At 34.6% G+C, this 17307-nt stretch overlaps 1 protein-coding gene across 1 annotated transcript; it reads left to right on the plus strand.

Moving 5' to 3' along the window:
- The first annotated feature begins 15571 nt into the window (after positions 1–15571).
- Positions 15572–15997, plus strand: LOC145241687 (glutathione gamma-glutamylcysteinyltransferase-like). Its single transcript, XM_080104813.1, has one exon. The coding sequence runs from the start codon at positions 15572–15574 to the stop codon at positions 15995–15997; it is 426 nt and encodes a 141-aa protein (XP_079960939.1).
- Positions 15998–17307: the final 1310 nt, after the last annotated feature.

Raw genomic sequence — 17307 nt, forward strand, 5'->3', positions numbered from 1 at the left:
TTTATCTATCTATCTATCTATCTATCTATCTATCTAACGGGCGAAGTAAACAAGAGATGTGAAGCTATGTTTTGATAAAGTTGTCAAAAACATGCCGAGGTGTGAACCGAACAAGTTCCACCGGAAGAGATGTGACTAGCTCATCGGAAGTAGGTATCTGTCTGTCATGTGTTCTAGTTAGCTGGAAAAATAGTTGAATTGGATTGAGGACGTCAACAGAACAAGATCGCCTAAAAGGTTTCTCCTCTTGAGGGAGGAGCGAGAGTCTCAGATATGGGACATGTAAGACCTAACTACCCAAGCAAGGATCGTCAATCACACCTCTGCTAATGTCGATTACACGAGAGAAATAAAAATATAAAAATACACAGCATCTTGGTCTCTCTTTGAAACATCTATGTTTACACGGAATTCTTCTCCCCAAGATTTGGCTGAACATCTTCCACAGAAACGACAGCAGAAAAACAGGTACGTCGTCAAATGTATGTGTTTATGTAATTATTTCTGACACACATGCACACATATCAACACTTAGACGAAATTATCACGGACCGTGAAATAGATAGTTATGCATATATATAGATAAGAACATATGGTTCAGATAGTGAAGAAGCCCACTAAAAACATTAATAAAACGTCACACACAATCACACGACATTGATATGAACACCACCTCACTACGTAACATATGTCTGTTGGTACCGTTTATATAAAAGAATAAAAGTTTGTTCGATAAACATATGTCTGTCAAATGACAACAAAGCATACAACAATCCTTGTACTGATTTTCTCCCTGTTGTCTGCTGGTTCTATACAGTTCTAAGAGGTTCATTCTCCCAGGCTGTGCCTTCTCTCTTTGAGAAGGGGTTAGTTTTAGGGATGGGACGATTCCAGTATTTTTTACCGATTCCGATATGATTACCGTTTCCGTATTAAATTCCCGATTCCGATACAATTACTGATTCCGATTAGGATTCTTTCTAAATCTCTACATATTTAACTATGAAGTTATTTTTCACGATTACCGTAAAAATACATGTTAAATGTGCAGATAATTTCTTAAATGTAAGGATACACTTGTGAAGGATGATCTGTCGATGTTAGTTTTACTAATAGGTTAAAATCGACAGGTATTCACTTATTTAGTACTATTATCAGCGGTAGAATATTTTTCTTTAAAGAAAATCAAATAAAAAAATCCAATTTAAAGAATCGTTGTTCGCATCGGAAAATAGGCAGAAATTTTTCCGATTCCATACCGATTCCCCCAAAATTTCCGATTTTTTCGATTCCCGATTCCGATTCCGATTAATCGATCCAACACTAGTTAGTTTATTACTAACCGTCTGAAGCGCTTCTCCAGAAATTTTTGTAGGTCAGATTACTCCTCCTCAAGGGCGCTGACTTTTCAATCCCCCTTTCAAACTCTTGTGTCACATTTCTCATTGAAAATACGAGATGGCTTCAATAAGTTTCAAGACTTTTTTGCACAAGAATTTAAACTTGCCGTGGAGCCTTCAAAATTCAGTATGTTATTGCTTATGAGATGATTGAATATTTTTTATGATTTCAGGTATAAATTAACAGCTACAGCAGGAACTTGAATACACCCTATTAAAGCCTGATTGTCACAGCTAGTGAATTTCAAAAATGCAATCTGGACGTGAGGACACTTTAAAAGAACGATATGCAATAAATTCTGTTTAAACTTGGAAAAATGTCTCACAGAAACGTATGGAATGCTTCAGACTGCTTTTGGACCATATTTCATGAATCGAGTATAACCTTTTGAATGGCATAAGAGGTTCAATGAAGGCAAGGAGTCTGTAAGAGATAATAAGAGATGTGGGAAGAATAAAGAAAACAGAATACCAGAATTGATTGGCCAAATAAATAAGTTCATGGATAACGACTGTCGTGTTTCTATAGAGACAATCAGTGCAGAGTTTACTGTAAGTGTGTGAACTATACATATAATCATTCGCAAGGAACTGAAGATACAGAAGATTTGTATGAAATTTATTTCAAAGGCGCTCAGAAAAGATCAAACTATTTGACCAAGATGAGCATCTAGACAGTTCCTCACCCTCCCTATAGTCTAGACCTTGCTCCCTGTGACTTTTGGTTATTCCTTAAGCTCAAGGAAAACCTTAGGGCCTTTCGTTATGAGACAATGGTGACCCCGACGTGATCTGAACACGCAACCTTCTGAGTCCAGATCAGAAGGTTGCGAGTTCAGATCACGTCGGGGTGAATATTGTAAATATATAATAAGAGACAAAGGAATGGAGTTTCATTCTACATTCAAACGCAACTTTATTTGTCATCCTCGTTAGTAGCGTGTACAAGAGAGAAACAGGTTACTAGCTGGAAGTGTTCTAGTGTGTGCAAGGATAGTATAAATATTATACCGACTTGTTGACGGAAGGAATAGTTCAGTTTACACGTGTTGTAGTCAGTAGTAGTTGGGACAAAGAATAAGACAGTCCTGAGACGTAGATTAGTGTTGTATACTCGTGCTAGTGGTTACAAATGAAAGAAACCACAATTAAATTTAAACTTACGACCGTGTAAAACTCGGTGGAATTTTGTAACAACGAATGTGATCCTCAGTGCTTCCTTTTCAATATGGGAGTAATTCTTCTCGGCAGGAAGTAAAGTTCTTGACGCATGGGCGATTGACTTAGTAGACCCATCAGGCATCTTGTGTAGAATGCACGCCCCGATCCCATAAGAACTTGCGCCAGTTGCGACAATAATCTCTTGTTTCGGATTGAAATGAGTCAGGAATAAATCTGACGTTAATAAATCTTTTAATTTCTTAAATGCTTCCTGGCACTCAGGCGTCTAGCCCATGTTTTTGTCCATTTTTATAGTACATTCAATAGCGCACGCAATTCATCCATGTTCTTAATGAACGTTTAATAATAGTTTGCGAGCCCTAAAAAACTCTGCAATGTAGTTACTTTATAAGGTTCTGGCATGTCTTTTATAGCTGTGGACATGTCTGGATCGGGTTTCCCCCCGTCTTTATCTATGATGTGACTCAGGTATTTAATTCGTTCCCCCCCCCAAAAAAAAAAATTCGCATTTTTCTTCCTTCAATGTGAAGCCGTATTCTTTTATTTTGTCAAATATTTGAAATACATGATCTCTATGTTGTTCAACATTTTGAATACGCATCAGAATATCGTCCAGATAGCATATTGCGAAATCCAAACTGCTTAGCAAAGTATCAATTACCAGTTGGAAAATTGCAGGTGCTACTTTTATACCTATTGAATTATATAAAGTCCTTTGTGCGTTGAAATACACAAATATTTCTAGCTATCTTCCTCTACTGGTATTTGTAGGTACGCCTCGCTTAAGTCTATTTTGAAAAAATATTTTCCACCATTTAACTTAGTGAATATTTCGTCTGGGTTTGGTAGTGGGTAGTGATGGTCCTTGAGCGCCACATTCAATCCGGTCGAAAAGTCCGCGCATACCCTAATCTCTTTTGATTTTTTTACGTATACGGTGGGGGCTGCCCACTCACTATAGTTAATAGGGGTTAAAATCAAAGTGTTAACTAATCTTTCCAATTCTTTTTCAATATTTCCCTCGAAGCGAATGGTATGCTCCGTGGCTTTTTGAATATTGGTTTTGCTTCATCCAACAATTCGAATCTCGCCTTTATTTTTGTGCAGGATCCAAGCTTTTCAGAGAAAACACTTGGGAAATATTTTTTTAGATCCTTTTTGAGTTTGTCGGCTTTGTGACAAAAATCACTCATTGGCGAGTCTCATAATTCAAATTCCTGAATCCAATCGGTCCTGAATAAGTTCGTTGCGTTCCTTAGAACGAACTCTTTTAGCTTTTTTGTCGTTCTTTTTTGTGACACATTAATAACAACCTCGCCCTCAAAATTTATTTTTTCACCAGTTACCGATCTTGCGACTTTATTCGTCTTTGTTATCGTGGGCTTTCCTATTCTCTTCCACGTGTGAAAATTTATAATTGATAAATCCGACCCTGAATCGAGCTGCAGCTTTACTTCTTTATTTCTGATTCTCACCGTAACATACTTCTTTATGTTCTCTGTTGGTGAAGGGTCAATTTTTTGCAGTTTTTACGTAGATCTTTTTTTGCTACTTTTGCTCTGCAATATGAGGCCTTGTGCCCTGCTCGCTTGCATAGGTCACATGTTATTTTCCTTTGGTACTGACATGTATTGTACCCATGAGGTCCTTCACGTTTGCTACAAGGGGTCCTAGGATTTTGTCTATCCTGATAATTTTGTGAAGGGTTATTTTTGCCTCCTGGTTGGTAATTACTGACGGGCGAGTGTCCTTTATTTTTGTAGCGTTTTTTTTTTAATGTGCACAATACCTGTTTCCTCTATGTTTCGGGAATATTGCTTCATTGCCACGAACCGCTGACAATCTTCAGCCAGTTTCTGAAGTGTCAAATCAGGTTCTAATTCCAATTTATTTAGAGCACGACGCCTTACCTCGGCGTCTTTTGTGGCTATCAAACCTTGTGTGAATATTAAGCATTTGAAATTGTCCGCCGTTAATGACGGCTATTTGAAATCGTCACAGTGCTTATTAACTATAGACGCAAATGTCGTATAGTCCTGGCTCTCCTTACGTGTAAGATTCATGCATTTCATCTTTTATGAAAAAGGCTTCTTTTTGGACAGTATAACTCCATTAATAGTTTGCCTGCCTCGTCAAACGAGAATTCGTTGGTTTTTCTTGGTAAAATATAGTCCACGAATTTGTTATGTTCGGATCTACCTAAATTCTGCAGCAATAAACGAACCTTCTTTCGATCCGTCCATGCACTGCAATCAATTTTAAAAATGTCTTCAAATCTTCTGAAATATGCCTCTAGCGTTAGGTCTTCCTCGGGGGCACAGTGAAATGCATCAATAGCTGACCAGATCGCATCTTTGGAAAAAGGCCGTGCTGGTTTCTTCTCCGCTGTCCTTATTCACTAAAACTTGCGTTATCAAATCCATTTTTTATCTGATTGGTTTTGTTGCTCTAAATGTAATTTTTTCAATTCCAATATTTGTTCATTCATTTCTTTCCTATCTCTTTCCTGCTTTTCCTCGAACAATTTCATTAAATTTAACTGCTTTCCAATATTTGTTGGTTCATTTCTTTCTTTTCTCTTCCTCGTTTTTTTATTTATTAAATTTAACTGTTTCTTTTCGTTTTGTTTCTGTATTGCCAATTGCTCTTCTCTGAACCTTTTTTCAAGTTCTAATTGTTGACTTTGTTGGGATTTCACCATTTCCAAAATTTGTCTTGCAAACTCGTCCATCTTGATTTTTCTTGGACGGCATTGAATTGCTTAATATGACTAAACGTTGATTTACTTTTCCTATAGTACAAACTCTTTAGAGAAAAAAAAACCTTTACAAAATTCGTACCTGGTTATTTAACAAATATTTCTTTCATATATTTATTTCATCGTGTGGCAGTTTTTCTGAGGCTTCAAAAGAGTCGCCAACCTTATATGTCCTGAACTGTCATCTAAGATTCAACCCTTTTTTTTTTTTTTTTTTTTTTTTTACAAAGGCATCACCACATTATCAAGGCCCAGAGGCCACTCAAGGATAAGGGTTAAAGAGTGTACAGTAGAAGTTGGTCAATATAGTAATCATTAGTAATGAAAATTTGGTAAATTTAATAACTTATATGGAACGGCTCATCAAGAACTTATTTACCTTAGACTTGAACACAACCATATTGTAGTCAGCCGGAAAGCAGGAAAACGGAAGACAATTCCACAGGCGTGCAGTTCTAAGAAAGAAGCTTTGTTCATGGAATCTATGTTTAGGTTTAGGCACAGATAAAGAGTGGGGGAAATTATTGATAGTGTTTACAGCTAGACGAGTGTTTCTTGTGAATGTTTGGCGAGGGGGGACCATAGATTGAAGCTCAGTTGAACACTTTCCATGAAAATAACGATACATCAGAGACAAACTCGCAACATCTCTTCTGTGAGATAGAGGTTGTAAGGAGGAGAAAAGGACATCTCCTACGAGGCTACGAAGTCTATTTTGAACTCTATCAAGGCAGGACAAGTCCTTTCTAGCAGCTCCTGCCCAGATGTGGCAACAGTATTCCATCCTTGGACGTACCTGGCTCTTATATAGATAGAGAATAGCATCAGCAGTGAGATATCTACTGGATCGATAGAAAGATCCCACCATTTTTCCAGCGGCCTTGGCAACAGATTTGATATACGTGTTCCATTTAAGATCAGGAGTAATGGTCAAGCCCAGAAGCTTGTCAAAACTTGAGGCCTCCTGAAGACGAGAGCCATTCATTTCAATTGATGACAAATGTGGATTAAAATGTTGATGATGTAAAGAGAGAAGCTTGGTTTTAGATGCATTAAAAGTAACCAGCCACTCCTTTCCCCATTGTACTACATGCTCAAGATCAGAGGAGAGAGAATTGGAGAGTACTTGCTCGTTTACTGTCTTAGATGTGGTACCATAAATGTTCCATCGACGAAATCCCTCTGCCTGTTTTACAAGTATTTTAATGGTGGATGCTCCGATGAACTACTAGCCCTTGTATCTCCTCGACGTAAATACACCCGACAAACCCGAGAAGCAGCAAAATCCCACCCCTACACAGTAGAGATCCCTGGATGTAAGAAAGCCTTCTACTCTAATAGTGTCTTCCCTAGAACTGCTAGACTTTGGAATTCCTTCCCGGTTTCCTGTTACCTCAACTGTACTGACATGCATAAGTTCAAGTGTAATGTGAACAGACATCTTGCTGCTCAACTCCCTACATAGTATCCCTGCAACTTATGTCCCTGATAGTAACCCTCTACATCAAAGTGGCACTGTGCCTTCTTTAGGATGAAGATGTAATAAAAAAAAGTATCGCAGTCTCGTAGAATCAGCAGCACGGAGGATTACCCATATCGGACACCACCGGATAGTAAGCACCACGTATCCTTTATCTTATTCTTGTAACCTTTTGTTAATATATCTTTTTTACACCTAATCCGTTTTCCGTGTTTTCCTTTCGTGGTCCTAACCTTGGGTCCACATCACAAACAAACAAACATAGAAATATAGAAAGAAGATAGACAGAATGAATTCTGTATAACAACACTACTTTCGATTAAAATTTCATGGTGTGAAAATATGTACGGCCTATTATTCTTTCCCATGTACGCAAGCGTCGGCTCTCTGCTCAAACGTAACGACGCGTAGATCATCTTAATGCTTCACATGCTATTCTGTTCAAATTTAGTCGCAAGTCTTGAAAACAGGACACACATCTATATCTTCTTCGTCATTTCAATGTCAAAGGTGAACGAGTAAATTGCTAATCTTCAATTGAAAGGCTACCAGCTTTTTTGTGCTTGAGAAAAGGAGCCCTAAATTTGCAAGTCATATCGGAATTCACGACAGCTTGACGAGTTTATTTGTGTTTATTTTTTTTGATAAGAAACATTCATATTTTGAATACGAGGTCGTCGTGTTTATCACGAATTTAATATTGTTGCGAATGAACATTTGGTATTTTTTCTTTTGTATCATCGCCATTTTTCTGTTTATTTTTTTCCTTTTTTATCAAAGGAATAACATGGAAACTGGATTCAATGTTTTTCTTTTTTTTTGATCTGATTTGATCTGAGTTGGAAACTTGAGACCTGGGAATAAACATCAAATCAAGGTAAATCATATATAATGAATTTTCGGTATTTTCCAACATAATAATTCTTGTTAATTACGATAAATACAATTTAATTCTATTATTATTATGATTATTATTATTATTATTGTTATTGTGTAAATAGTCATCTTTTAAGGGAGTTTGTTTCGGACATTTTTAGATAAAGGTTGGTAATCTATATATTAATACGATAGTGTATTTGATATTTTGTGTGTCACGCTTATATCTTTTTTCTTCCGAATGACTGTTGTTTAATTGTTATGGCCTTCCATTTCTTGTAATAAATAATTTTGTCAAGAATTCTACATAAATTTTGGTTTCAGTTTCGATTATAGCTGAAGGAACTCAGGTCATCTATTTTTAATAAATAATTTTAACACGAATTCTTCATAAGTCTTGGTTTTGATTTCAATTATATCTGAAGGAACTCAAGTAATATATATATATATATATATATATATATATATATATATATATATATATATATATATAAGAGTAGGTAGTAGTTTGCTTGAAGCATTGTTGGTAAAGAAATAAATATATATATATTTTTAAGCCAAAAACAATGCGGAGGAAGACCGGAAAAGATGAAGTAAAAAAGAAAAACAAACAAACAGATAGTCAAATAAAGGTTAGACACTCCTCTACTCAACCATACTCGTCTTCATCTGTTTGTTTTTCTTTTTTACTTCATCTTTTCCGGTCTCCCTCCGCATTGTTTTTGGCTTTAAATATATATATATATATATATATATATATATATATATATATATATATATATATATATATATATATATATATATATATATATATATATATATATATATATATAAAATTTTATTCATTCAATAGCTTTAAAAATTTATGTCGTGAAATGTTTAAATTCCAGATCAAAAGATTTTTATTATTCTATGTAAGACAATACATTTGAAATATTATAACTCCTTATCCTATAGTATTTCCATGTCTACTATTTCTTCAGAAGAGAAAATATTAGCAAATAGTTATAATGGTTTACACCTTATTTGCTGAAGTCAGTGAGACATGGGAAATCACAATTAAAAGTTGTTTAAGTATTTAAATATCATAGAGTAAAGGAATGAAAAGAATATAAAAATTCAGATCCAAATTGCATGGTAAAATCCGAAATGAAATTTCTCTTTTTTCATTTTTTCATTTTTCTTATCAGTTCAGTTTCTCTTAATTTGCGTGGCCTGTCTACTGAAGGCGGTTTTATTCGTATTTTATTAACAATTTGAAGTAATTTTGGAGTGGAATTTGAAACTCATGTTCTATAATTATAAAAAAAAAATTAAATATATTAAATTATATGTTTATTAATAAACAGATCCACCGAACCTATATACATTTTTTTTTTACTGGACTCATTATATAAACAAAGAAAATTGCTCCAGAAAAATGCCAACTTCGGACGATTACCTTGTGATGTGGATTGTTCAAAATACAATTTGGATCATTTTACCACACCGCTATCAAAGACATTCACTTCGGATTTTACCATGCAATTTGGATGTGAATTTCTATATCCTTTTCATTAACTTCCTTTACTCTATGACATTTAAATACTTAAACAACTTTTAATTGTGATTTTCCATGTCTCACTGACTTTAGCAAATAAGGTGTAAACCATTATAATTATTTGCAAATATTTTCTCCTCTGAAGAGATGGTAGACATCGAAATCCTATAGGATAAGGAGTTATATTTCAAATGTATTCTTTGTCTTACATAAAATAATAAAAATCTTTTGATTTTAAATTTAAACATTTCGCGTCATAAATTTTTAAATTTATTTTAAATGACTAAAATTTGATTTATTTACTCTATCTTGTATATCGAGCAATTTTAATTTAGGTGGGATAGTACTTATAGAATATTACTGTCAATAATATTTTGTAAAACTTATAATCACAGGTTTCCATACCAGTTGATTATTAGATAATTTTATTCTGAAGAGTATATATATATATATATATATATATATATATATATATATATATATATATATATATAAATAAATATATATATATATATATATATATATATATATATATATATATATATATATATATATATATATATATATTCTTTTGGAAACCACAACTTTATAATATATAAGAAACTTGTCTCTATAATAATATATCTGAAATCTGCATGAATTAAAATATTATATTTAAGCATATTTTACGACCGGGCTACGCTGGGCATCCCTGCTAGCTTAGATAAATACTTTTGCAGTTTTAAGACAAGAGCTACAATAACAATAATACTTGGCCTTTTGGCCAAGATCAAAGTGTAGTATCTATTCTTCAGATGCTGCACTTCCATTTCTTGTTCTATTTCGGTGGAGGAGCAGTCCTTCACGACTGAGACAATTTTTATTTTTGTACCTTTTCTCCACGTTAAAAAAACGACCCTGGTGTCTAACTCTGTCCCGTGGGGAGGCATTGTAAATAGGTATAATAATATCAGGTAAAAAACGACCCTGGTGTCTAACTCTGTCCCGTGGAGAAGCATTGTAAATAGGTACAATAATATCAGGTAAAAAACGACCCTGGTGTCTAACTCTGTCCCGTGGGGAGGCATAGTAAACAGGTACAATAATATCAGGATGTCTCCATTTACGCTAACATCCACAGAATGCCAACATCAATATATTATATATGAATGAGTCTGCTGTGTCCTCATTTCAGTTCTTATCTATCTATCTATCTATCTATCTATCTATCTATCTATCTATCTATCTATCTATCTATCTATCTGGTCGGGCTAATTTCCCGGACTAATGTGAATTTATCTCTCCAGATTTCCCTGTCTTCCATCAGCTGCCTCAGATTTTCAGGATCACAGTTGGCGTCATGTGCAATTTGCTGGATGTATGTGGATCTAGGTCATCCTTTGTTTATGTGTCCGTGCCATGGAGTCTACAGCAATATATTTCTACCAGCTCTTGCTTACTCCTCTGGCAGTGACCGGTAAATCGTAGATGTCGCTCATTGATGGTAGTAGATATGGCAGGTAGGTTGCCATAAAGTTGCTGCTTTGTGGGATGATCTTTCTTTCCAATCTTTTGGTGAATGTTCAGGTTGTAGCAGTATAACCAAGGACAGACTCCACCACTGCCCTGAAGAACTGCCTTTTCAATTTGTCAGTTAGCCTTGGAGTCGGTTGTTATATTCACGATGTTTTAGTTGATACAACCTTCGCCTTCTTTCAGGTGCATTTTTTCGAACTCGGGAATCTTTATGTTTATATGCTTACTTAACTAAAGGGTTCATTTCGAAAATAGGATATAACGGTGGTTCAGCAGTTAATGATAATCCAGTTCGTTCCACAGAAACACTTTCACTTGGGATGTTCGCAACCTTCACGTAAGCATCCGATATCTTTCTAGAAAATTCTAACTAGAAAGATATCGGAGAAACGAATGGCAACAATAGAAGCATCTAATTCGTACGAAATGGACGAGTTCGAAATTCTATGCAGATTTTCCGGTTCGACATAAAGAACATAACAAGATGTACGTGAAAAAGGTTGCATCGGCGGAAACGTAGTGAAAAACAAAAGAAACATCTAAGATGAAAAAAGTTGTTCGGACAATCCAAATAATAGAAGAAACAAGTAATTTGTTTTTCATTCAAGATTTTAAATTTTCCTTGCAGTGCGAATGGAATGACTTGGAGTGTCATTTTTACCAATATATGAAAACCGAATTTCTCAGTCGACATTGTATATTCAAGGCGACAAGTAAGAACGAAACATGTTTTATAACTTTATTTTCAAAGTATTTACCCCCTTTCTAGGAGATCTGAGACAAGGTTAAGCGTGAGTTTTTGACTAAAAAGTTTCTGACACGCTCAGATACTCAATCGTTCCAAAAGTAAAGACTCCTATATTTTTAATTCAACAAGTTGAAGAACTACGAAAACGGGGGTGGTACCAGTAAAATAAGCGACCTCTTGTGCTCCAGGATATATTTTTCTACATAGTCATAATCATTATTAAAGCACTTTTGCCAGGAATTCAAAGATGCATCTCTGCTTCTAAAACACTTTAATGGTAGGGATTTTTTTTTACATAGGCAGCACCACTTATCAAGGCCAATAGGTCACTCGAGGATAAGGGTTAAAGAGTGTATAGTAGAAATTGGACAATATAGTAACCATTAGTAATGGAGGTTCGGTAAATTTGGTACCTTATATGGAACGGCCCATCAAAAACTTGTTTACGTTAGACTTGAAGACAACCATATTGCAGTCAGCTGGAAATCAGAAAAACGGAAGACAATTCCATAGGCGTGCAGTTCTAAGAAACATACAGGGTGACCCAAAAAAACAAAAGCTAAATGGAGGCCATCTAGAACATATGCTGTAGAACGGAGAAAAAAAGGCCAAAGACCCTAGTGTTTTGATGTGATGTTTTGAATATAATAAACTAGTTATGACCAAAGTTTCATTTCATTCGGACAAAACACTAAGAAACGAGACATAATATGAGTTGGGGCCCGTTTTTTTGGGGGTTACCCTGTATAAATATTTTTCGTAGAGTATTTTTTCAAGGCTATTTCCTTAAGAATAGTATTTTCTACCGGTTGAAGTAACGCAGCCAACGATGGCAAAGTAGGCTGAGAAAGGTTGTTAGAGAATGTAGGAGGAAGTACCTGAACCGGGTAATTTTCTACTATATGCTTTTTGATGAAGACAAAAGTATTTTTACCGATTTTTTGTCTCCACATAAATTCACTAAAATAACTGTCAAGAAAATTTTAAGTTTTTCTGTTCGGTTCGATAATTATAGAAAGGTCAAAGTTATTAAAGAAGTTATGTAATTTTTTAATTGTTTTGTTGTACTCTCTTGGCCTGGCTTTTGTAGTGAAAGTGGTATCGTCTCTATATAGGCCCCTTGGACATGTTTAAAGTGTTATTAAAGTTTTTTTCAGTAAGAAGAGTCCCACTAAATCCGTAACTTGTGCAGAGTCAGAACCACCCATCAATATGTCAAAATTATTAGGGGGTGTTCTTTCTAGTTCAAACTTATTGTTAAATTGGGTAAGGGACTTTCTCGCTAGGAGTATTAATTTAATTTCTAAATTAGTTAAGTCAGAATTTATTTTAGCAAAGATTAGAACCTTATTTAAAAGGATCGGAGAAATTGATTCATAATAATTTTGGATGTCAAAGGTTATGAAGTTAAGGAGGTGTTCATTTTTAAGGAAGACAAACCAATTAATTACGGAATCTGAATTTAGCCAAAGAGGGAAACTTACTTTTTCTTAAATAGAAGGGATGATACTATCTTATATATATATATATATATATATATATATATATATATATATATATATATATATATATATATATATATATTCTTTCTTTCGCAAATATTGTGGCCTATTAAAAAATAGAGGATTGATTCTATAATAATACATACTTCAATCTGCATTAATTAAAATATCATGTTTTGGGCTGCCAGCTAATATATATATATATATATATTCCACAGCCAAACAACGTCGCAGCCCACAAGAGCCATGACAGTCAAAGAACCGGAAGTCCAAGACTCGAGTTTCGCCCTCATATATATATATATATATATATATATATATATATATATATATATATATATATATATATATATATATATATATATACTAGCTGGCAACCCAAACTCTATTGAATATTATATATTACGTGGAATAATTTACACAGTGGACTAATTCGTACATTTTTTTTGAAGCAATAATGATAACCAAATTTCGTTTGTGTTTGTTTACAATATCACGTCCGCTGATATTTGAGCTTAACGATGAATGCCCTGGAAATGTCACTTCTGATTAATGTTTAGTTTTAAAATGCTCAAGAAATGATTTTAAATGGTACCCTTTCTTTTATCGTAAATTGAATTCATTGATAAGAAAAATGGAAAATAAAATGTCAAGGTACAATCGGGCTTGAACACGGGATCATTCGATTTATAGTCAAACGCTCTAACACTAAGCTACGTCTCCAGGTTGAAATAAACCTGTTATTTTTTTTTTAAGACGAATTGATTTTTTAAAGAAAGCAATGATTAATTTTTTATTACCCCACCTTAAAAAAAAAAAAAAAAGAAATTATTAATATTTTATTATCTCCCTTGGCCGGTGTAACATCAAATATACTCCTGTAAAATTATTCTTTTTTATCTATAAGAAAGAAAACTATTTTTAAGATCGAATTTTTTCGATATTCGATACTTATCGGATGAATTTCTGTACAAAACATATCTAAGAACGCTGCCTGACATATTAATGAGCTTTGTCTGGAATTTTCAAAAGATACGTCGAGCCGTTTCGGAACCTATGAGGAAGGATCTCTCACACACACTGACTATATATATATATATATATATATATATATATATATATATATACACATATATATATATACATACATATATATACATATATATATATACATACATATATATATACATACATATATATATACATATATATATAAAATATATTTTAGTCATCGACATACAGACCTGTTTCGTTGTTTCACAACTCATCAGTGCCGCTAGACTAACACCTCTCCCAAGCCGAGGATCGAACCTAGAACCGTCGTGATGACAGTCGGCAGTCCTACCCCCTGACTACGGAATCGGTGGCCGAAATTAAACTGTCCGAACGTCTATTTAAATAAACATCCGTCCGCCACTCGTAGAGGGCTCAAACGTTTGTTTGTAAACAAACCGCGAGCTTCGCATTATTTCAGCTAAATTAAGTAGCGAGTAAGATAATTTACGAGAGTGCTCTACCGAGTACTCTGTATGAGGGGAGCTTTCGGCTATAGATCTGTGGGTCTGTCTGTCTGTAACTCTGTCTGTCTGTCTCCATATTTTCAAACTCTATCTCCTCCAAAACTAAAAGCCGCAGAGCGCCGCCAGTGGCCTCAAATGGTTAGACTTTTTACTAGTCATTCTTTTATGGGTCTTTAGCCGGTTAAAATTGTATTCAAAGTGTCAAAATGGGTCAAAATTGAAAAAAAAAAACGTTAGTTTATTTAAAAGATTTTTTAATTATTAATCAATTTATATGCGTGCAACGTTGATACAATGGTAATATTACCAAGCTCTGAATGCGACAGTATCGATTCTAGATCATAGCACGTAAATATTTATTTTTTACTTTTGAAATCATAAGTCTATAATATATATGAAATCTAGACAAATTAAAATATATCTAAGCATATTTTACGCCCAGGGAAATCTGGGCACCTCCTCCCCGCTTATATATATATATATATATATATATATATATATATATGTATATATATAAGAGTAAATAGTTAATAAAACATGTTAAAAACACTTTGAAAAAAAGTTAAAAACATTTAATTTTAAAAAGGAAACACTAAATAAGTGGATAGTCCTTAATCCGCGGAGTGGCGAAGAAATACTTTTCTTCTCAGAAGGGGGTAGGATTTAGCAAAGTGCGGGATCGGATTTGGCTTGCAAAAGTATTTGATGAAACTACAAGTAAGTCATAGAAGTTACTTGATAACAAAAAGTGAAACAGAGGGAATAGGGTGAATAAAAAGTGATTTCATGTGAATGGATAGTCTGGTGAAGGGTAAAGTATCCAATGACGGTAAAATCCAAAAATGCAGAATCCAAGAAAGTTAGTTAACTTATATATTATATTATAATTATAGTTAAATTATATATATATATATATATATATGAATTATATATATAAATTATATATATATATATATATATATATATATATATATATATATATATATATATATATATATATATATATATATATTAGTTAACAAATAAGTGCGTTTCTTTATCTTTGCAGAAATGTCAGACAATGGAAAAGAATTATGTCGCCTGTCGCTTCCAGATGATTGCATTTCCTTCTATTCCGAAGAAGGCAAGCAGATATTTGCTGAGGCCTTGGCCACTGGTCACATGAATTGTTATTTTAAATTAGCTGCCCAATTCCGTACAGAGGACGAACCTGACTTGTGTGGTCTTTCATCGTTGGTGATGATCCTCAATGCGTTGAGTGTCGATCCTGGGGTTGTTTGGAAAGAGCCGTGGCGATGGTACCATGAGAACATGCTGAACTGTAGCAGTCCTTTCCGAACAGGCAAAAGAAGAAAAAGGACCATTAGCTTGGAACAATTTGCATCTCTGGCTGATTGCAATTGTCTGCATGCAACAATTGTGCGTCGTGCAGATTCTAATTCCGAAGAGAATTTCCGGCAGGTGAGATCATTATAAACCCTTCTCTCTCTCTCTCTCTCTCTCTCTCTCTCTCTCTCTTTCTTTCTTTCTCTCTCCCTCTCTTTCTCTCTCTCTCTCTCTCCCTCCCTCCCTCCCTCCCTCCCTCACTCTCTCTCTCTCTCACTCACTCACTCTTTTTTTTCTCCCTCTTCTTAATCTTCTACCACTTATTTTGTGAAAATAACTGTAAAAGTCGCTGACAAGTAACAACAAATAATCTTAAAGAAAACAAGTAGGCAACATACTAGATACTGAGTGAGTAGATCAACTAGTATATAATTTAATTAGTTGAGAATAACAGGAAATCGAAACCCGTTGAGAGGTTAGCCGAGGTCAAATTGATGACGCTCGAGTTGAAAATTGCTTAGCCCGTGGGAAAGTACTAAAACGTATACGACATCACATGACTAACAAAAAAAGAGGGTGTTAGGAAAAGGGAGTCTTTTTGGAAGCAAATGAGGCATTCATAAGTGTAAGTGACATGAGCTAACAAGATATAAGCAGTTAGTGATTTCAAGCTCTCTGTCTCCTCCTCCCCCCACTACTGGTAAACGATTTGAAACAAAGAATACATTGAATAAATAACCACTGTTATCCATCAGATTTGTCTTGGGTTGGAAGAAAACAAGTATACCATGTATTTCTTGCGTAATGGACGAATAAATGGGGGATAAGTAGGTATTCTGTTTATATAATGCTAACAGGGAGACTCGACTATATTTGGAATTAATTGACGATCAACGGTTAGAGACCTTCTGACTCCATATTTTCAGTAGCTAGAAAGTATGTTCTTCCAAATTCAAAGAAGAGTAGATTAAAAAGTAATTACAAACATCCAATAATAATCATGTTAATAATAATAACTAAGAAAATATTCCAAATTAAATTATTAAAAACGATTTATTAAAAAAAAAAAAAAAAAAGAGGCAGTCATAGAAAACATCCGAGCGACCGGCCGCTTTCATACGTGGTAGAAAGAGAGAAAGAAAGACACACACAGAAACGCATATCTCGTTTTGTTACACAAGGTGAGTACTGCTTCTCCCTTAAATAGGGACAGCACCCTAGAAAAAAAGAGCAGCACATACATCCTAATAGGTTTCATTGGGTCTCCCCATATGCGGGTACGCTAAATCCCCACAGTGGCCGCTCCATGGTCATCTGCAGCTCAACAGTCTGCTCTGACCCTTCCCCCATCGACTGACCCGCCCCGAATCCTCCCTGAGAATACATTATGTTATTATCTATTTTTTTTTTTTCACTCCTACCACTCCTCGCCCCCTACAAGGTGTAACAGCGCCCAACAC

The sequence above is a fragment of the Euprymna scolopes genome, chromosome 20, assembly GCF_053919585.1.
Source record: "Euprymna scolopes isolate OS-2025 chromosome 20, ASM5391958v1, whole genome shotgun sequence".
NCBI classification, from domain to species: Eukaryota; Metazoa; Mollusca; class Cephalopoda; order Sepiida; family Sepiolidae; genus Euprymna; species Euprymna scolopes.